Source organism: Rhinolophus ferrumequinum, chromosome 10, assembly GCF_004115265.2.
Source record: "Rhinolophus ferrumequinum isolate MPI-CBG mRhiFer1 chromosome 10, mRhiFer1_v1.p, whole genome shotgun sequence".
NCBI classification, from domain to species: Eukaryota; Metazoa; Chordata; class Mammalia; order Chiroptera; family Rhinolophidae; genus Rhinolophus; species Rhinolophus ferrumequinum.
The window spans coordinates 65,531,569-65,553,210 of NC_046293.1; the positions used below are offsets into that span (position 1 = coordinate 65,531,569).

General features: G+C 37.2%; 1 protein-coding gene across 2 annotated transcripts in view; it reads left to right on the plus strand.

Annotated features, from left to right (window-relative positions):
- FRS2 (fibroblast growth factor receptor substrate 2) overlaps window positions 1-21,642 on the plus strand; it is a 100,481-nt gene that overhangs the window by 72,365 nt on the left and 6,474 nt on the right. For both annotated transcript variants that reach the window (XM_033117967.1, XM_033117968.1), the window contains 5 exons: window positions 10,127-10,221; window positions 18,130-18,222; window positions 19,531-19,717; window positions 20,517-20,675; window positions 21,059-21,222. In XM_033117967.1, the coding sequence (XP_032973858.1) occupies window positions 18,157-18,222; window positions 19,531-19,717; window positions 20,517-20,675; window positions 21,059-21,222 (576 nt within the window). In that variant the 5' untranslated portion in view covers window positions 10,127-10,221; window positions 18,130-18,156. The remainder of the gene's footprint in view (window positions 1-10,126; window positions 10,222-18,129; window positions 18,223-19,530; window positions 19,718-20,516; window positions 20,676-21,058; window positions 21,223-21,642) is intronic.

Sequence of the window (21,642 nt, forward strand, 5' to 3'; positions counted from 1 at the left end):
AGGTGTGCCATACTAAGGAAAATACTGTAAAATTTATTCTTGGGTTTTACTTCTTACTGTTGCTCAGTTTATTAAAATCTTACAAGTTAACTATTAATTATACTAGAGTTCAGTCCTTGCTGGTGGACTAGAGTCTATTAGTAAATTTATAAACTAGAGCTTTATTATGAGGGGATAAGCAATCATTTGTTAATTTGACACAATTATATGGATTAATAGAAATAATAACTGAGTTAAGAATACAAACATGGGATTCTAACGTATAATACTTACAGAAAATAGAATGCACTATCTTTATAAGATCGAATATACTCATTCCAATTTTAAGAGTTAATGATAAATGCTTTCTGGAGAATGCTTGTACTTTTCTGCTGTCTTAAAATCACTTTTCTTCTTTTTATGGTGCACTATATAAATTTTTAGTGGAGAGAGCTCCGTGATCTGTCAGACAGGATATTCATCACACACACACTAAAAGAATGTTCATCACTTTGTTACTGGAGGAGGGTATTTGTTTTTCTTGTACATATTTTTATATTGCAACATAAAGCACTAAACTAAGAGTTTCTTTGAGAGTTCCCAAGGCTGATGATATTTTTCCCTGGGATTGAAGGTGCCGGGATTGTTGCCATTGGTACTGATTACATTATTGAATTAGCTAAGGCAGAGTGACTCATCTGCTGGGTTTGCACATCTGTAGATGTGCTTTTCTATCCTAGGGCAGAGATTTTGGGCACTCTGACTTAATTGTGTAAATTTCATCACCAGTGTTTCTGGGTATAAGTATGTTCCAAGGTTATAGGTGATTCTAAGATTGAATTATGACAAGTATTATTAAAGGTAGAGTTGTGTTTTATGTCCTCTTCCAAGTTTTCTCTTGTTTTATTTTTAGCAAGCCATTTAGCACGATTTTCTCAGTATTTGCTAAGTACACACAATTGTTGATTGATAGATTGTTAGATGGTAGATAAACATTTAGATACAGATATGGATTCTTTTATTTCTGTTCCTGAAAGCCAAAATGCATGATTGAAAGTGATTTTGTCAAATTCATTGTGAAATACGAGGTTAAAGTGGGTGACTTTTTTTAGGTCTGGAAGGGGTATTAAGTCATCGTCCTACAGTGACACTCACTGAAGATCCATATGCTGTTGGGAGAATGTTTGTAATTCTAGATGGATGCTGTGACTTATAGGTTAGACTTTGGGCATCATAGACAGTAAAACACCATTAATTTTATTCCTAGGAATTAGAAGTTGTTATATGTACTATAGATTTTCTGACTCTATAACAAAGTATTTTGGTAGGACATTAGTAGAGGGTTTAAGATTATAAAGGAAATAATGAATTGCCCTCAGTAGTGCAAACTGGCCCTTCACGAAATGGCACGAGCCTACCTTCCCACTTATCTCCTCATGTTTTCCCATGTATACACTACATTCCAACTATAAGGAACCACTTGCGGCTTTTGGAACAGGCCATGTTCTTTTAGACCTCTGTGCTTCTGCATGCACTCTTCTTGATCTGGATTGCCCTGTGCTAGCAAACTCCCATCCATCTTTTGGGACGTGACCTAGAGGTCACCATTCCCAAGAAGTCTTTCTCTTGTCACTTCTCTCTTTCCTTCTGCTCTGAGTTAAATGTTCTGATGGCACTGGCACAGAGGTCTTCAACTCTGCCATGTATTCATTTTCCCATCTGTCTCCCTCTCTAAACAGTAAGTTCCTTGGAATCAGGGACTGTGTTTGTTATCTTTATTTCTAGCATTTAACTCAGTGCCTGGCAAAGAGAGTTGGTGCTCAGGAAATACTGGTTGAATGCTTCAATGTGGAGATAGAGAAATGAATGAACTCATTTTTTATTCTCTCCTTAATATTGATAGCTTTTATAAATCATTTTTATCTACTAAGTAACCTTTTGTTAGTTTAATTCAAACAACTGTGTCTTAAATACAGAAATGTTACTTTATTAATATTTTAGATTTATCCATAAAAAATGAATTGATGGCAGTTTAAATAAACATAAGCATGTACTTAATCTTTCTTGATTATCCTGGTTTTAATTGTCTCTTACAGAGAAAACAGAAATGAGAGAAATCTGGTTTAAATTGCAGTACAAGGAGTTTAGATTAGACATAAAGAGTTTCCAGAAAAATAAAGTACCAGATACTGAAGTGATTTATAAGTAATGTAGTTGATTTTTTTTTTTTGAGTTCAAAAGAAATGGATGGAGGGTTATGAATTGCAAACTGGATCACAAACATTGCTCTTAGTAAAGAACCTAAAGGGAGAAAAATCTATTAAGGAATATGCAAGTACAACCATATTGATGGATAGATGCTTAAAAATAGTTGGGTACTTTTTTGGTTTTGTGTGTACATTTGTACTTTAAATGTTCAGCTAACAAGAAAACTATATTGCAGGTGTCCTTACTTTTCACATGATGGCTTCAGTCTAGGTGACTAGCAGAATGGACTGAGAAATCTCCCTCCTTAGCTTTTTTTTTTTTTTTAACTCTTCCCTATAATAATATAAATAATGAAAAATCTTTAGCAGTGTTAAGAATAAACAGAAAACTAACGTGTACCAATGAAGACCTACCGAATAGTTTAAAAACAACGCAGCCAGACCATTGACACAAAGAACAAGGTTTTTGAATGCCATTCTCTTGATTGTTTTAATGTAATTAAATATAGCAGTTAACTGTGCCCAACATTTCGAGTTATATTGCTGTGCTTCTAACTATAGATAGTCTGTCCTGGCTATATTTGAACAGAACTACTGTAGTGTAGGCCAAATTCACCCTCAGTGCTAGTGAACTGAAAGAGCAAATATACCTTCCTGAGCACCAAATTTATAATCACACTCATGAATAGAGTTCAGTGTTCTCTCTGCTTGTCAGTCTGCAAGAATCATATTGGAATAATTTAGGACAGCTTTACTAAATTTATTAATGTAACTCTTGTTATGAGGATGGTGCTTAAGTTCTAGGATTTTGTGCTCACAGTGCAAAAGGCTCCTTTGTGATCCAAGAGACAGGATTTTACCGGTAGTGGTGATATAATAATGCATTGTCTTTTTAAACACTGTATATTTTTCTAAATGTCTTTATAGCCCAGAATTATTTTCTTTTCACAATACCTCTGAAAAATAGGTGTCTTAATCTTGTAAATGAGGAAATTGAGGCACAGAAAGGTTGACCAACTGCCAAAAGCATACAACATTGTTTTAAAATAAATCATTGTTATTATTTCAATAGCTAGCATTTAGTAAGTGATTACTATATGCCAGGCACTGTTTTAAGCTTATTACATATATTAATTATTAAAACTTTGGACTTTGGACTCATCTGGATTTAATTTTGGCTCTTCCTCCTATCAGCTACTAACCTTGGGAAAGCTACTGAACTTCTTCAAGCGTTGGTTTCCTCATTTGGAACACAGAAATAGTGTACCTACATCATAAGGTGGTTATATGGATTGAGATAATCCAAATGTATCTGTATCTGGCATGTAGTGAGGGCTTTAAAATCAGTTTGCTGTTGAAAAATACAGTCTTAGTAGATAGTATTTCGGTTAATTTTTGCTTCCTGATAATTTTCCCGGTAAAACCATTGTATTCTTCTTGAGTATAGGATCATAGTTATATGATTCTGCTGTATATACCCATTTTATAGAAAACCATCCATATTACAAGATCATAGCTCTATATAGTGTCTATAACTACCTCCTACCTTTCACTGTCTCCCAATTACTTTTTGGTTCTTCTACTAGTGGGAAGAAACAGAATAGATTTAAGGAGTCACGGAAAATATCTAAGGCATTCATGTTCCAAAATCAGTGGCAGGACACCTGGAGTCCATTGGGTTATATTCATTCCAGGAGTACTGTGATATATCATTTATTTGGAACTTAGAATGTATTTTTTTATATAAAGTATCCTTTACAATGAGGCACATAAAGTCTTTAAATCTGTGATATAAATGACATGCTGGATATTTATACTGAAAACAAGCAAAAACTCCACAGTATTTTGGCAGTGCTAATAATCAAATTAACTAAAACAATAAAACTGAATATATATATTGATCTTCAGAAAGGTCTGGAGAAGATTCTGGAAAGATGGTGAAGTAGGAAGACTCAGGAATCTGTCTCCCCACCTAGATAACAATTGCACTAGCAGAATCTTATGTAATTTATTCTGGAACTTTGGAGCTACTGAAGACTTATAACTGCCAGGAAAAGGCTTGAATGTAAATTGCGATTAATTTCGGTCAATTTCAGCTCTTAGACCAGTAGAAGCTACCCATCCTCTACTCCCAGCCCTGTGCAGCTTACACAGCTTGTGGGAGCCAGGGTAGGAAAAAAGGACTTTCTCCTTCAAATACCAGTGATCTGCACTTGGATCACTGATTGCTGCTTTTGATAATAGAGGAGTAGACAAACAGGTGGGCAACCATTGTTGTACCTCCCCACTGTTCCAAGCCCTTCCTCCTCCAGCTGGAGTGACTTCCAGGATATGTACAGGGCTAGCGCCCTCTTTTGCCTCATTCATATTCATTTTTCTCCTTTGCCCCTTTTTGGAAGCCAGAAACTAAATACCAGGACATTCAAAATCAATTGCATATACAGGAGAAATTAGAAACTGACCATGTGCACTCAGGGAAAGGCTCAGGAAAGACCTGAGAACACCTTAAGTTTACACCTCAGGCTGATGGTTGCACAGAGACAGCCTACATGCATTTAAAAAAAAAAACAAAAACGAACAAAACAGCAAACACTGTGGAAAGGAGAGTCTGATTTCCAGTTTTCAACAACAACAAGAAATGTCAAAAAGCATACAATGAAATAAGAAGGTATGTCCTATTTAAAGGGAAATAAACTCAGTAAAAACTGTTCCTGAAAAAGACCTGATGGCAGATATATTACACAAAGAGTTTAAAACGATTGTCTTAAAGATGCTCAAAGAACTAAAGGAAGATGTGGAAAAAAATCAAGAAAAGACAGTATGAACAAAAGAAATATTAGTGAAAAGGTAGAAAACATAAAAAGAAACCAAATAGAAATTCTGGATCTGAAAAGTACAATAACTGAAATGAAAAATTCAGTAGAAGAATTCAGTCTAATGTGAATGGGCAGAACAAGGAATAAGCAGAGTTGAAAATAGGACAATGGAAATGATCGGGTCTGCAGAACAGAAAGAAAACAGATTCAAAAACAAACATAGCCTAAGGGATCTATGGGACACCATCAAGTAGTCTAACATACATATTGCTGGAGTCCTACAAGGCGGGGGGAGAGGGGGAGAGAGAAAGAGAGAGAGAGAGAGAGAGAGAGAAATGAAGAATCTTAATAGATTTTAAAAGGTAGATAATTATACAAAGTATCTTCTCCAACCATAAGGGGAGGAAGTTAGAAATCAAGGCAGAAGGAACTTCACTAAGTTGTGGAAATTAAACAATATACTTTTAAACAACCAGTGGATCAAAGAAGAAATCACAAGGGAAATTAGACAATTATATAGTGATAAATGAAAACAAAAACAAAACATGCGAAAACTTAAGGGACACAGAGAAAGCAGTGCTAAGGGGAAATTTACAGCTATAAATGCTTAGGCGTGTATTAAAAAACAAGAAAGATTTCAAATCAACAACCTAACTTTATAACATAAGGAACTAGAAAAAGAAGAACAAACGAAAACCAAAGCTAGCAGAAGTAAGGAAATAATAAAATTTAGATCAGAGATAAATGAAATAGAGAATAGAAAAATAAGAGAAAATCAATGAAACCAAAAGTTCATTCTTCAAAAAATTCAACAATATTGACAGATATTTGGCTAGGTGAACTATGAAGAAAGAGAGGGACGACTCAAATTACTTAAATCATAAGTATAAGTGGGGACATCACTACCGATGATCTCAATTGATGCAGAAAAAGCATTTGACAAAAATTCAACACCTTTTAATCATGAAAACACTAAAAAAAACCCTAGGAATAGAAGGAATCTACCTCAATGTAATAAAAGCCATATATGAATAACTCATAATGAACATCTCACTTAGTAGTAAAAGACTGAAAGTTTTTTTGTTAAGATCAGGAACAAGGTAAGGATGCCCACTTTCACCACCTTTTTAAAAATATAATACTGGAAATTCTAGCCAGCGCAATTAGGCAAGAAAAAGAAATAGAAGGCATCCAAACTGGAAGGGAAGAAGTGAAAGTATCTGTTTGCAGATGATATGATCTTATATTTGGAAAACCTTAAAGATTCCACAAAACAATTTTTTACAACTAAAATGAATTAAAGTAGCAGGATATAAAGGCAACATGAAAAATAGTTGCATTTCCATACACAATGAATAATCTAAAAAGGAAATTAGGAGAACAATTTCATATATAGTAGTATCAAAAAGAATAAAATACTGAGGAATTAAGTTAACCAAGGAGGTGAAAGCTTGTACAATGAAAACTAAAATATTGCTGAAAGAAATTCAAAATAAACATAATTCTATGTTCATGGGTATAGAAAATGTAATATTTTTAAAATGCCTGCTATCCAAAGAGATCTACAAGCTCAATGCAGTCACTACCAAAAGCCAATGATTTGCTTTTTTTCCCCAAAAAAATAGAACAACCCATCCAAAATTCATATAGAATCTCAAAGGGACCATGAGTAGCCAAAACAATCTTGAAAAAGAAGAGCAAAACTGCACAACTCACACTTCCTATTTGAAAATGTACTACAAAGCTATAGTAATCAAAACAGTGTGGTAGCAGAAAGATAGACTTATAGATCAATGGAATAGAATAGAGAACCCAGAAATAAGCTCAAAACCCTCATGGTCAAATAAGTTTTGACAATGTTGCCAAGACCATTCAATGGGGGAAAGTACAGTCTTTTCAACAAATGGTGACGAGAAAACTGGATATCCTCAGGCAAAAGAATGAACTTTAATCTTTACCTATTATCACATACAAAAATTAAAATGCATCAAAGATCTAAATGTAAGGCTTAAAACAATGCAATTCTTAGAAGAAAACAACGGACAAAAGTTTCTCAACTTTGGATATGACAATGCTTTCTTACATGTGACACTAAAAGCACAGGCAATAAAGGCTAAAATAAACAAATTGGACTTCATGAAAAATAAAAAAATGTGTACATCAAAAGACACTATCAATGGAGTGCAAAAGTCAACTCACAGAATGGAGAAAATATTTGCAAATCATATATTTGATTAGGGTTAATATCCAGCATATATAAAGAACTTCTAAAATTCAACCACAGAAGAACCTGATTTCAAAAATGGGCCAAAGACTTGAATAGACATTTTTCTAAGGAAGATAAATGAATGGCCAATAAGCACATGGAAAGATGCTCAGCATCACTAATCATTAGGGAAATGCAATCAAAACTACAATGAGATACCACCTCACACCCATTAGGATGGCTAATAACAAACAAACAAACAAACAAGAAGCCCCAGAAAACAACAAATGTTAGCAAGGATGTGAAGAAATTGGAACCCTTTTGCATTGCTGGTGGGAATGAAAATGGCATGGCTGCTGCAGAAAACAGTGTGGCGGTTCCTCAAAAAATTATTAATAGAATTACCATATGATACAGTAAAATACCACTTCTGAGTCTATATCCAAAAGAATTGAAGAGACATCTCGAAGACATCTGTATTTGTAGCAGCATTATTCACAACAACCAAAACATGGATAAATGTCCTACAACAGATGAATGGATAAGCAAAATTTGATATATACATACATGGTGTTATAAAATATGGTGAATATTTAAATCCAAAAAAAAATGATTACAGTAAAAGACACATTGCCATTAATCCCCCTCAAAATACTCGCCCTCGCTTCAAACACACTTATCCCATCTTTCTTGCCATTTTATGAAGCAGTTCTGGAAGTCCTCTTTTGTGAGTGTTTTTAGTTGCACTGTCATGGCTGCTTCAATGTCCTGAATCAATTTAAAACGTTTACCTTTCATGGTCATTTTGACTTTGGGGAAGAGCCAGAAGTCACACGGTGCCAGATCTAGTGGATAAGGTGGTTGAGAACACACCGTATGTTTTATTTGTCAGAAATGGCCACGAAGCGATGTGTGATACAGAGCATTGTCATGATGGAGGATGATTTTACGGCACACCTTAAAACACACCGTCTCTCAACTTCTCTCAGCTCACACCTGACTGACAGGAACAAGTTGAAACTTGTCATTGTTACAAAGGTTCGACAGGCCACTTCCTGTATTGCAAACCCCTGCCTTTCTGTTGGGTGGCACTTGGCAGCAGCATTCACCATAATTTTTTATCACACCTCATACAGTGGAATATTATTCAGCCTTAAAAAGGAAAAATTCTGACACATGCTACAACATGAATGAACTTTAAGGTCATTATGCTAAGTTAAGGCAGTTATAAAAAGATAAATATTGTATGATCTCACTTGTGTGAGGTATCTAGAGTAGTCAGACTTATACAAAGTAGAATGGTGGTCGCCAAGATTTGGGGAGTGGGAAAGTGAGTTGTTTAATGGGTATAGATAGAATTTCAATTTTGCAAGATGAAGATGTTCTGGATATTGGTTACACAACAATATTGAGTCTGTTTAACAATACTGAAATTATACTTGAAAGACCGTAAATTTTATGTTGTTTATTTTACTATAATAAAAAAAATAGGAAAAAGAAAAAAAAGAAGGTGGGACAGAATAAAAAGTTTCCAGAGATTCCAATGGAGGCTTTTTAATATTTTCAAGAGCTTTATAGATTGGTACATTGATTCTTTAATGCATGTCATTTCAAAACTTAGGACTTTTCCTTGATATAAGGTTTTGGATGGATTACTCTCATTCTCTTAAATCATTTTTACTATGATTAATCTGTGATTGAACTAATTTTGGGATGGAAATTGTGGGATGCTTTGTAAGTGGAATGAATAAAGAGAGGAAGAGTGATTTTCCTGAGGTAATTGACTAAAATCTCTTAAAAGAGAGGAATAGGAAAACAATATATATTCATATAAGAGAAATGGATTGTGGTACAATTAGCTGGACAGTTTTACAAGCTAGAGACTAAGCATGATGTGTGTTAAGCTTCTAGAGGAAAGAAGGGTGTGTTAAGGAAGAGACATTGGGTTGCTGCCCACCGTAACGTGCGGTGTAGCAGCAGCTTATGAGGGCCATAAGCAAATACTGAGCTGAACCACTGATTTTATAGACAGGCTTAAAATCCAGAATTGAAATTTTTTATTGAATGCATGTTCATGGTTTTGGAAATGTTCGTTTTGGATATCAATCATGTTTGTTAACTGTAGTTTAACATAGATTAAAATGAGACTATTTACAAAATCCCTAACATAATGCCTGATATGGTGTAGCTATTCAGTTAGTGCCTGTGTTTGAGTGAGTTTGACTTTTTTCTGTGCTTGTAAAAAGTGAATAAATTGACAGAAAAATTTCAAAAAGATATTGAAATCTCTTGAAACTCTAGGTTGTAATCGATTGCTATAATTTATATTGTACTGTGACTGTGGTATGCTTATTCCTATGGACTGTTTTCTGATCACTGACTCCTCGGATTTGGCTGTGGGGGGTCTTGTAGAATAGGAAAATACAGAGGGGGGATTCTAAAGAGAGTCACCTCTTGGAGGAGTGATAGTGAGGTTTAAGAAAAGTGACTGCAGGTGGGTTAGCCTGCCACTGGCTAAAAGAGGGTTTTAGAGCTAGAAGGGAACTTTTGGAGGTTATTTATTCTAACCTTTCATTTTTATGGCTGAGGAGATTAAATATAGACAGGTGGTTTGTCCAGTGTCATAACTATAGTGGAGAAGCTAGAATCAGTGGCTTCTAAAGGTCCTAATATCCAAACATCATAGAACTCAGACTATTGCATTTTTACTTTTTCTTTTGAAAAGGCCATGTGAAAGATAACATCTATACATTATATTAATTTTAAAAATACATCTTATGTATTAAATAGTTTTAATTAAATTTTTAGAGGTTTGAGTTTAAATAGAGAATTGAACTAACAGTGTTGCCTGATGTCTCATAAGGAAAATTATTTTAAAAGAAGTAAGAAATTGTCGACTTTTTTCCTACTATTTCTAGGCTAAGTCATCAAACAAAGAAAACATGGTATTTTGAAGTATGAGTCAGCTCCTGATGCTGCAGCAGAGGCTAACAATATTAATGGCCAGATCTAGGTAAGTTGAATTTTACCTTTAAAAAAATCATTAAGTCCACAATTATATTTTTTAAACCAGAGATTTTGTTTCTTTCTTTTAATGTATAGAATTTAATTTTTATTTTTTAAAAGATTTTTATTAAAATATAGCTAACATACAATATTATATTAGTTTCAGGTGTACATCATAGTTATTCAACATTTATATTCCTAAAGTAGTGATCACCGTGATAAGTCCAGCAACCATCTGACACTGTACCACGCTATCACAATATTACTGACTATATTCCCTATGCTGTACATTAGATCTCCATGACTGCTGTATAACAACCAATTTGTATTTCTTAATCTGTTCCCCTTTTCGACCAATTCCCAACCCCCCTCCCATCTGGCAGTCATCAAAATGTTCTCTGTATCTAAGTTTGTTTCTGTTTTGTTTGTTTGTTTATTTTGTTCTTTAGATTCCACGTATTAGCAAAATCACATTTCATCTGTCTTTCATTGTCTGACATACTTCCTTCAGCACAATACCCTCCAGGTCCATCCATGCCACCACAGATGGTGAGAATCCGTTTCCTTTCAGGGCTGATCAATATTCCTTTGTATATATGTAACGCCTCCTCTATATCCATTCTTCCATTGACAGACACCCAGGCTGCCTCCATGTCTTGGCCATTATAAACTGCTGCAATGAATAATATGGATGCACATATCTCCTCGAAGTAGCATTTTGGGTTTCTTCAGATGTATACCCAGAAGTGGGATTACTGCATCCTTCTTTGTCTCTTGTTATAGCCTTTGTTTTAAAGTCTATTTTGTCTGGTACAAGTATTGCTGCACCAGCTTTTTTTCTTTTGTTTTCATTTTCATGAAATATCTTTTCCCCATCTCTTTACCTTCAGTCTACATGTGTCTTTTGATCTGAAGTGAGTCTCTTATAGGCAGCATATGTAACGATCTTGTTTTCTTATCCATTTGGCCACCTTACCTGTTGATTGGAACATTTAATCCATTTACATTTAGAGTAATTTTTGATAGTGTGTAGTTATTGCCATTTTATTATTCATATATTTTATTATTTTTTTTTCCCTGTCTGTAAGTAGTCCCTCTAAGATTCCTTGTAATACTGATTTGGTAGTGATGGACTCCTTTAGATTTTTCTTGTCTGGGAAGCTCTTTATCTGTCCTTCAATTCTAAGTGATAGTTTTGCTGCATAGAGCAGTATTGGTTGTAGGTCCTGGCTTTTCAACACATTGAATATTTCCTGCCAATTCCTTCTGACCGGCAAAATTTCTGTTGAGAAATCAGCTGATAGTCTTATGGGAACTCCCTTGTAGGTAACTAACTGCTTTTCTCTTGTTGCTTTTAAGATTCTTTCTTTGTCTTTAACCTTTGGTGTTTTAATTATGATGTGTCTTGGTGTGGACCTCTTTTGAGTTCATCTTGTGTGGGACTTTCTGTACTTCGGGACTCTCTGGACTTATATGTCTACTTCCTTCACCAGGTTAGGGAAGTTTTCCGTTGTTTCTTGAAACAGGTTTTCAATTTCTTGCTCTCTCTATTCACTTCTATAATGTGAATGTTGATACACTTGATGTTGTCCCAGAGGCCCCTTAAACTAGTCTCATGTTTTGGGGTTCTTTTTTTGTTTTGCTGTTCTGATTTGGTGTTTCCTGCTACCATATCTTCCAAATCACTGATTCGATCCTCTGCTTCATCTAATCTGTTGATTCCCTCTATATTCTTCATTTCAGTTATTGTATTCTTTATTTCTGACTTTTTTTTTAAGGTGCTCTATTTCTATTTTTATGTTTCTTATCTCTCTGTTGAAGTTCTTCCTGAGATCATTGAGCATCCTTATAACCAGGGTTTTGAACTCTGCATCTGGTAGAGTGCTTGTCTCCATTTTGTTTAGTTCCTTTTTTTGGAGCCTTGTTCTGTTCTTTTATTTAGGACATATTTCTTTGTCTCCCTATATTGCCTGTGTTTATTTCTATGTATTAGGTAGGACTGCTGTGCCTCCTGGTCTTAGTAGAGTGGCCTTATGTAATAGGTGTGCTGTGGGGCCCAATGGTACAGTCTGCCTGGTCACCAAGACCGGTTGTTCCCAGTATGTCTTTTGTGTGGGATGTATGTGCCCTCCTCTTGTAGTTGAGCCTTGGTTGCTGTTGCTTATTTGCACATCATTGGGAGGGATTGACCCTTGGGCTGATTGGTTGTAAGGACTGGCTGTGACTACAGTGGAGGAGCTGTTGTGCGGGTGCTGACCCTACAGAGGAAAATTTGCTTTAGCAGGGCTCTGGTACATGATTAGTCTGCCCTTTGGGTGTGTCGTCCTTGGAGGTGGCCTGGTGATGCTCCGGCTTGGTCCAGAGCTGTCCACTGGGCATGCCAGCCCTGGAATCTTTTGTGACGGGACACACTGCAGAACAAGGTTAACTGCAGCCAGTGCCCTGCCAGGGGCCACCTGGCTTGAGCCACAAAATAATCCTCAGGTGGCCACCACCCACGTTGGGCTTGGAGGTGCCTTGAGAGGCCAAGCCACAAACCAAGGCTGACTGTCGCTAGTGCTGGGCTTAGGCTTGTTCAGCCAGAAGTACAGGACACACTGAAGCCAGATGCTGCTTTTCTGGGTTTTGTGAACCTTCAAGAGATTTTAGGAAAGTGACGCATGACCCAAAACAGTCCTTTTGTACAGAAAAACATCTGGAAGCGGATTGGGTTTGCCCAAACGTTGGGCAAGGTTTCAGGGAATTACCAGGGTGGGGAGAATGAATGAACGGTATTAGCCAAGTTGATGGACGCTCAGGTATGGTGGTCACCTGTGCCTGCACACCAGGAGGGGCTAGGGCTCAAGAAAGAATGACTTCCACCAGCTCCTCTGTCCATGAGAAAGCTGCATCTTCAGCCCTCACCCTAAAGCCAGACAGTTCAGTTCCTCTCTGTATGTCCCTGTAGCCTTTCTAGCTGCTGGCCCAGTGCTGGAGCTGAGAGCAAGTATGTCCGTCAGCGAGTAAGTCTATGTACAGGCCCTTTAAGACGAGCACCTGGGACTCCAGCCGCCCTCTTCGTCTCTCTCAGCCTCAATCTCTACTGGTTTTCACAGCCAGAAATTATGGGGCCTTCTCTCCCTGGCACTGAACCTGTTGTAGGGCTGGCACCCCTTGCTCCTCTGGGAGCAAGCCCCCTCTGCAGCCGAAATATCCCTCACTATTTTTAATGGTCATACGTGGATGTGGGATCAGCTTGTCTTCGTCTCAGCTCCTCCTGCCAGTCTCAAGGTGGCTTCTTCTGCATGTCCTTAGTTGTAGGACTTTGGTTCTGCTAGACTTCTGGAGATTCTCAATGATGGTTGTTCTGTAGTTTAGTTGTGATTTTGATATGGTCATGAGAGGAAATACAACATTTACTTACGCCATCATTTTGCCTGGAAATCTAATAATGTTTTCTTGAATGCATTCATTTTGCCTCCTGATATGCAGTTATCTCCCACCTCCAAAGAATAAGGACAAATGGCTTTAATTAAACTAATATGCTTTTACTAATTTAAAATGTTCAGCAGATATTTTTATATTGCTGCAATATTGATCATACCAAAGTAGCTACCTTTTGTTCTTGAATGTACTCTAGTTACTTTCCTAAGTTGCTTTATTAAGGGAGCATCATGAGTCTATTTGTGTTTTTGCTGAGTTATGAACTTGGCGCTATAAGATCATGAGATCATATGGTTTCTCAAGTGTTCACAGTATTAGTGCATAATATTAGGTCTATATAACTCAGATGTGGTCTCCAAGTATTAGTCTGGTGGTCATAAATGTGGAATATCTAGTATCTTGCCTTTCTCCTTGCCTAGAAGTTTGTGGTTCGGGAAGAAGAGTCAGAGATGTGGATGAAAACTCCACACTAAAAAGTCTCCTTCTATATTGGAAATTGATCACAACTGCCCATTGTTCCAGTTCTTTCAGTCTCTCTCTCATACTAATTAAGCCTATAGAACCTTACTGAGGCCCCCAGTTTCTTTTTGCCTCCACTTTGTCCCATTCTGCCAGCCTTCTTCTTTCCTGACCAGACCTGATGAGCATCACTTCAACTCCGCCCCCCTCGTATTGCACTATCTTTTAATTTTCTTGTCCTCTGACCCGTTTGACCCTAGGTCAGGTGAGCTGTCTGCCTTCTGGACTGCTGAGCACAGCTAGAGAAACAGCATAGTTTTACTTCCCAGCCTCTGCTGAGATTTCAGTGCAACCTACTTAATAACTCTGCTACCTTCCTTGGGTCACTCCTCAGCGAATACTCCTGTCATTCTGCTCATTTCGCATACCTGCCTCCTGTTTTACAAAGGACATTTAGGCTAATCGATGTTAATCTACTTTAGCTTCTCCACTATACTCCACATGTCCTTATTTTCTTCCCTCTCTCCTCAGAGGATGAGAATTCCTCCTCCTGTTCATCAGACTCAGACTTCTGAGTCTGGGCCCTGGAACATCTTCTTTAGTCTTCCCCTCTCTCTTGATCCATCAAGAACCCTTTTCTTTCCTTTTTCTGCCCCCCTATATTTTCAAACCTTTCCTGACCTACTGATAACAAACCTGCATAGATCTATGTCATCTCAAAACAGTAAATAACCCAATCATCATATTTTCTTTTGAACCCATGTCTACCCACACCCTAGTGCTGTACTTTTTAGTTCCTCAGCCTGTTATTGAAAGTGCACTTTCCACTCTCTGGAGGGCCACTTCCTTATCTTCCAATTGCTCACTGCAGTTTGGTTTCTGCCTCTACCACTCCATGGATGGAACCTTCCTTCTTGACACTTTTTTTTCTTAGTTTGTAGTAGTCTGATCTTTTTTCTTCTTCAGTTGTTTCTCTCTCTACTCCAGTATTTACACATTTGTGTTCCTCAGGATTTCAACCTCAGATCGCTCTTTATACTGTCCTTGGTCAGAGTCTTCTGTTTTATAGCTTTAAGTACCACATGCGTTCCAATATTTTACCTCCTTCAAACCCCTACCCATGTACTTAGTTCTCTATTGCATATCTCCATTTTATTGTTCTCTGGAATCTCTGTTTAACACGTCTAAAACTGAACCGCTCCCCACCACTTCCACTGGAAGACCACCATCTTTTCCTATCGGATGATGGAGCCAGCATAGGAAACTGCCTACATTGGAGACTGCCTTTGCCTTCCCTTACACCTCACTGCCACTCAGTGCTGCTGACTTGTCTTTGGAAATATTTATTAAATTCATCTTCTTCATCTTTATCCCCACTACCGTTGCTCTGGTTTTAAGTTTTTAGCATATTTCTTTTTTCAATAGTCTTAACTGGTTTCCCTTCCTCTAAGCTAAACTCCCACTTATATTTTCCCGCAGATGGATATATTGAAAATGAAGTCTGACCACCTCACTTTCCTGCTTAAAATTCTTCAGTGGCTTTCCATCATGTGTAGGATAAAATCTGTTCTCCTTGGTCTGGCATACACGGCTTTTGTGTCCCATGTTAGGCTTTACATTAATTATTGTAGTGAACTAAAATTAAAATTCAGTGTGTATGCATACAATCCCCAAGTAGGTTGTACCACCACTCACATAACCATCCCAGCACAGGAGGTGCTGCTTTAACGGGTAGCTTGTGAAGGTGGCTAGCGGAAGAATAATTTTCCTACTCCTTTTGAGAAATAGTTTAAAAACATTCCTTTGAGGCATCATGTTTTGAGACCAAAGCCACACTGTAGTAATCTTTTAGCTCTTTATGTTCACAAGGAGGTGAGCAGTGAGGATGGACATGTAATTTCGAGAATGTAATTTTTTTATCAGTGATCCTTCTGCTTTAAAAAATTTTTTAAAATGTTCTTTTGCCTTCGCATCCTATAATTTATCAAGGATTTATTAATTTTTAAAAATTAAATATTATGGCGCGTGTGCTACATCAAGCAGTATGCTTAGTGCCCTAGAAAATTTAGAAGACAAGGTTTCTCTCTTCAGGAGAAGTGAAGTGGGTGGTGAGACAGAAATATTACAATAGAACGTGGTAAATGCCGTGAGGGAGTTGTGTCTGTTTCACTGTGGGGACACTGGAGGCAGCTAGCTCCTGGGTGGTTGGAATCCCAGATCCCTGCCTCGCTGTTCAGGGTACTGTGGTTTGGGCCCTGCTTGTGTTACAGCCTACCCTGTACTCCAGTTGTACTGGATGCCTCACTTTCTCCTGAATGCAGTGCAGCCTTTCATGACCTGTCTTTGCACACACTTCTCAAGTACTTATTTCTATTTTTTGCCCAGCACACCATTTCTGCTCAACTTTTTAAGTACCAGCTTCAGCGGTACTTCCTCCCTGCCTAACCCACAGAGTTAGTTGCTCCCTTCTCTGTGCGCACAGAACTCTTCGCATATTCTAATATAAGGTTTATCACAATGTATCATCCGTTTTCATCTCTGTCTCTCCCTTTGGACTCATGACTCTTCAGAGGTACATACTGTGACTTAAATCATCTGTACACCACGATACTTAGCAAAATACTAAAATGAATCGTAATTAATTTTACTATTTTATCACTTTTTGGTTTACACACTAGGATACCTTTTCCATCTTCTTAATACTAACACCTGTCAGACATGCTTTACCTTTGTTTAGTACAGTTCATTAAGCTCACAAGAGACTGAGAGCACCTACTGTGTGCTAGTATGTGCTAGGTGCTGTGTTAGGCATAGCAAATGCAAAAATGAATAAGGTTCATCCCCGAGTAATAAAAATCAAAAGTAGATAGAAGAAGATAGATAAGTAAACAGATAATCTTCCACAATTTCCACTAAGTAAACAGTGTGAAGGACACTATGATATTGGGAAGCCCAGGGTGCTTTGAGAGGATACGTAAGAAGTATAACTCGCCCAGTTGGTTGGAGGCAGAGAAGGCTTCCTGAAGGCCTGCACTCTGGATTCAATCTTGAGGGAAAAAAGCAGCAGAAGAGGAGCAGCATGGAAGGGTGTGAAAGAACAAGATGCTCTGGGGAAACTGTGTTGGGGTCGAAGCAGCGAGAAGGAGGTTAGTCTAGATCAATAGATAGGGACCAGATGGGAAGGACCTCATGTCATACTGACAAGCTTGGAATTTTCCCCTGAAGGTAGTAAAGATCCACTGAAGAATTTTAAGCAAGTTTTAATCAGATTTATGTTTTTAATGTTTAGTAGCTTGTGATTCTTTCCTCCCCTTTTTTCAAATATTGTCACATTCATTCTGATTCTTTGTAAGTGATGTTTTGAATTTTTCCTTTGTTTGGAGTGTTCTTGAACACTTAATGTCACCTATAATCTCATATCTGTAATCTTCTGTGGGAAAGAAGGATTGGATAGATATGCTGTTTCAGTTTTGCCAATATTTGCTATTACGATACTGCTTGAATTTTGAGTTGTCTTTCTATCTTAATGAACTGTTCCAAATTTGTGTTCTGTTTACCAATGAACTCTTGTCTGGTGGAGTACAAAAAAGATGCTACAATGAGTAATAAAATCATTTTTTCTGCCAGGCCAGAAATCTATCCTGCCTTTGGATATTTATTAAAAGAGGGACATGAAATTCCTGATAAGGCATAAAAGGTTTAATTCCGTGAATGTCTTTGTTTAAATAGAGTTACATATGAGATCTTAAATTGGTTTGTTTTTAAAGATAATTTTAAAATAGGCAGACCTTTGCAAATTAACTGGAAATCTGAGTCTGTGAAGTCTGCCTCACAAAATTATTCTTGTCACTGAGCAAAATGCACCAGCTATTTACGTTAAATTTAGCGCCAGCCATATCATATATCTTCTTGGGCTTAATTTTCCTCATCAAAATAATGCATGGCCGTATTAGATGATTTCTAAAATCTTTTTCTATTCTATGATTTCTGTATCCTACATCTAATAATTTTTTTCAAATTATCTTTCATGTAGTGCTCACATGGTCTTCTGAAAGAAGCCATGGGTAGCTGTTGTAGCTGTCCAGATAAAGACACTGTCCCAGATAACCATCGGAACAAGTTTAAGGTCAGTAAAACTGGTTGAGTTACATCTCTCACTGCCTGCTTCGATATTCTTTTACTTAATGTATCTTACTTTCTCATTTTTTTCTCAAAACCCTTTCATTTCCTTTTTTGTCCACTCTGCTTTTTCTTGTTTGAACAAATGATGATGATATTTTCTTACTGACAGTGTGGAATCCTTTTTTTACTTTCCCTTTGGTCCTCTGTATTCAATTAGCCGTACAGTTCTGGTATTACGTTCTTCAAAATGCCGTTTTATGGGTTCCTTTTTAGTCCTGTCACCACCTCCAGTCATTGCCTCATGCCTCGATAATTTCTTAACAGGACTCTATCTTGAGTCACCTCTGATCTGTTCTGCAGTTGACATCAAATTAATCTTCCTCTTTCATCATTCTGAGATTTCTGTGGTATTCTGTTACCAGAGGCTAAATGCCCCATTCCTTAATCATCCACAGCCATTTAGTGTTTCTTGTAGTCTGACTTCCATCTGCTATGAAGCATAGCCTGTGGATCACACAAAGCCTGTGACTTAGGTGTTGGTCACAATCCTGTTGCTTCATAGCTTTGTAACCTTGGGACAGGTTACATGATCACTCTTTGTTTCATTTTTGTAGGATGGAGAAAATAGTAGTACCTGCAGTTTAGGAGTGTTATGAGAATTAAATGGGAAAAATACATGTAAAGCGCTTTGCCCAGTTCCAGGGGTATAGTAAGTTCTCCTTAAGTGTTGTCTATTTTTCATAGTCTCTGCCCCTTTTCTGAAACTCAGTAGTGTAAGGCCTTCCCTTAACATCAACTCTGTGCCAGTCTTGTCTTGGTCTCTCTGACACATACCTTCTTTGTCTCTGCTGTAACTCTGCATCTTGAGGATATACCCTACAAATCCTGACATCCCCCCCCCAGCCATCCCTCTTCACTTCATTTCCTATCTAAATTTAATTATACCTGAGACCCAGCTAAAATCCCTCCTGTTCTTATGTGAAGGCTTCTCCAACAACCTTAGGCCACCTTCCTGCCTTTTGTAGCCTCCGTTGTACTCATTTGTCAATCATATACAGTTTTGTGATGTGGAGTTCGTTTGTGAATCCTATTTCCCCAGTGGGAATGTGTGCTCTCGCATATATGAACCAGGTACTCCATCCACTGCTGCGTAGCCCATGCCCCCACACACATTGGCTGATGCATGAACTAACATAGGAACCAGTAACTGAACCAATTGGAAACAGTGTGTTTTCCTCACAAATGGGTGAAATATGTGTACGTCTGTCAAGGGAGGGGCATTAGGTAGCACTAATTAAACTTTCTTTTTTAGGTCATTAATGTGGATGATGATGGGAATGAGTTAGGTTCTGGCATAATGGAACTTACAGACACAGAACTGATTTTATACACTCGCAAACGTGACTCGGTAAAATGGCACTACCTCTGCCTGCGACGCTATGGCTATGATTCGAATCTCTTTTCTTTTGAAAGTGGTCGACGGTGTCAAACTGGACAAGGTAGGTAGAGCCTTTTTTTTTTCCTCCTCCAAACATCACACTTGAAGTATGTGAGATAACTTTCAGTTATTCTGTATACATTGTTTAATAGTTTACTTTATCCTGATAGAAAAAATAACCCAAATAAGTGCATTGTTAAGAGATATCGTTAACTATATATTCACTTATCAAGCATTTATTAAGCACGTTCTTGATATCCAGAATTTTTACTCATATTATCGTTAAGATTTTCAGTAAATGATTAGTGCCAATAAATTGACTTTGTGTTTTTACTGTTATAACTTATTGAGGAAAGAACCTAAACTTTAGAGTTAAACAGTAGAGTTTGATTTTTTTTTTGCTACCTATTACTTGGGAGGCTTGGGCAAGTTACTTCTGTTGAGCATCAAATGTTTTCTCTATCAGAGGTGAATGGCAATTCCTACCTTACAGAATTATTACCATAATTAAACATGGTAACAGACCAAGGTTTGTCAAATGGTGAAGGATCACCTTAGTAATGGTGAGTTGGGCGCCCCCTGCTGTTAAAAGGCAGACAGAAGTATGTGCAAATCTTGTTTTTGTCTGCCTTTATTTTGAGCCATCTCCCTTAGTTAAATGTAAAGTATTCTGTGAACTTCCTTTTGTGTTTATATTTTGGAACAGAGGGTATCATTACTTTATCAGACACTTATTTAAAAGGCCTTTCTTACTCTTGGTACACAGAATGCTTATTTTACAATTTTGTTCCTTGACAGGTGCACCTATATCTTTTTAAAAGGTGTGGTAACCATTGTTCCCTTGTGGTTTATATTTGTAGGAATCTTTGCCTTTAAGTGTGCTCGTGCAGAAGAATTATTTAACATGTTGCAAGAGATTATGCAAAATAATAGTATAAATGTGGTGGAAGAGCCAGTTGTTGAAAGGAATACTCATCAGACAGAATTGGAAGTCCCCAGAACACCTCGGACACCTACAAGTACGTGCCCATTTTCCTTGAATAGCAGACATTTATAAACTGTACACTATGGATATTTAATCTGTAAAATGTTAGAAATCATCATTGGCGAACATAAGTATATTGGTTGGCAGTTTTTAAAAACTTAGCTATAATTATAATGATTTTTAATAATTTTAATATCATAACATTAAATATAACATTAAATGTTACATATTAACTTAAAATGTGAATGGAAAGTTGGCGTAGAGAGGGCGCTATTTGTGCTCTGATTTCTGCCATGTCTTAGCAGGAACACTTTCTTTAATCCTCTCAGTGCAAATTGGGTTCTCACTTGTTTCTATTCTCTCTCCCCTGCCCCTGTATCCTGTTTTTCTTAAACCAATAAACAAACAAAAACTCAGCTCCGGGGTTTGCTGCTCAGAACTTACCTAATGGATATCCCCGATACCCCTCGTTTGGAGATGCTTCATCCCATCCTTCAAGCAGACACCCTTCTGTGGGGAGTGCACGCCTGCCTTCCGTAGGCGAAGAATCTACACACCCTTTGCTTGTGGCTGAGGAACAAGTAAGTGCCGTCTGTGTCAGGATAACAGCTTGTGTAGTTTCAAGTACGGAGTTGAAGATTTCCGTCAGTTTGAATTTTAGCTTTTACTGTTTATATATGACTTTTGTGGTGAAGAATCAGAGAAAATAGCATATATTTGATGACATATGCTGAAATATGTACAGGTGTTTAGGGAAACTTAGAATTATAGTAGTTTGAGTTCACAGGAGAGGTTCATCTATATATAAAGACAGAAATAACTAATGGCAATTCCTGTTATAATAACCTCCAGTCGATTAGGAATTCATGATGCTTCTGCTATTACAGTTTTTATAATTAGTGGATTACTAGCAGGAAGGTAGGTTTCGTTGTCAGTGTTTTGATAGAGCTGTTCAATATTCCTGCCTATTCTACTTTTCCTTTGAGGAAGGAAGTAAGTAT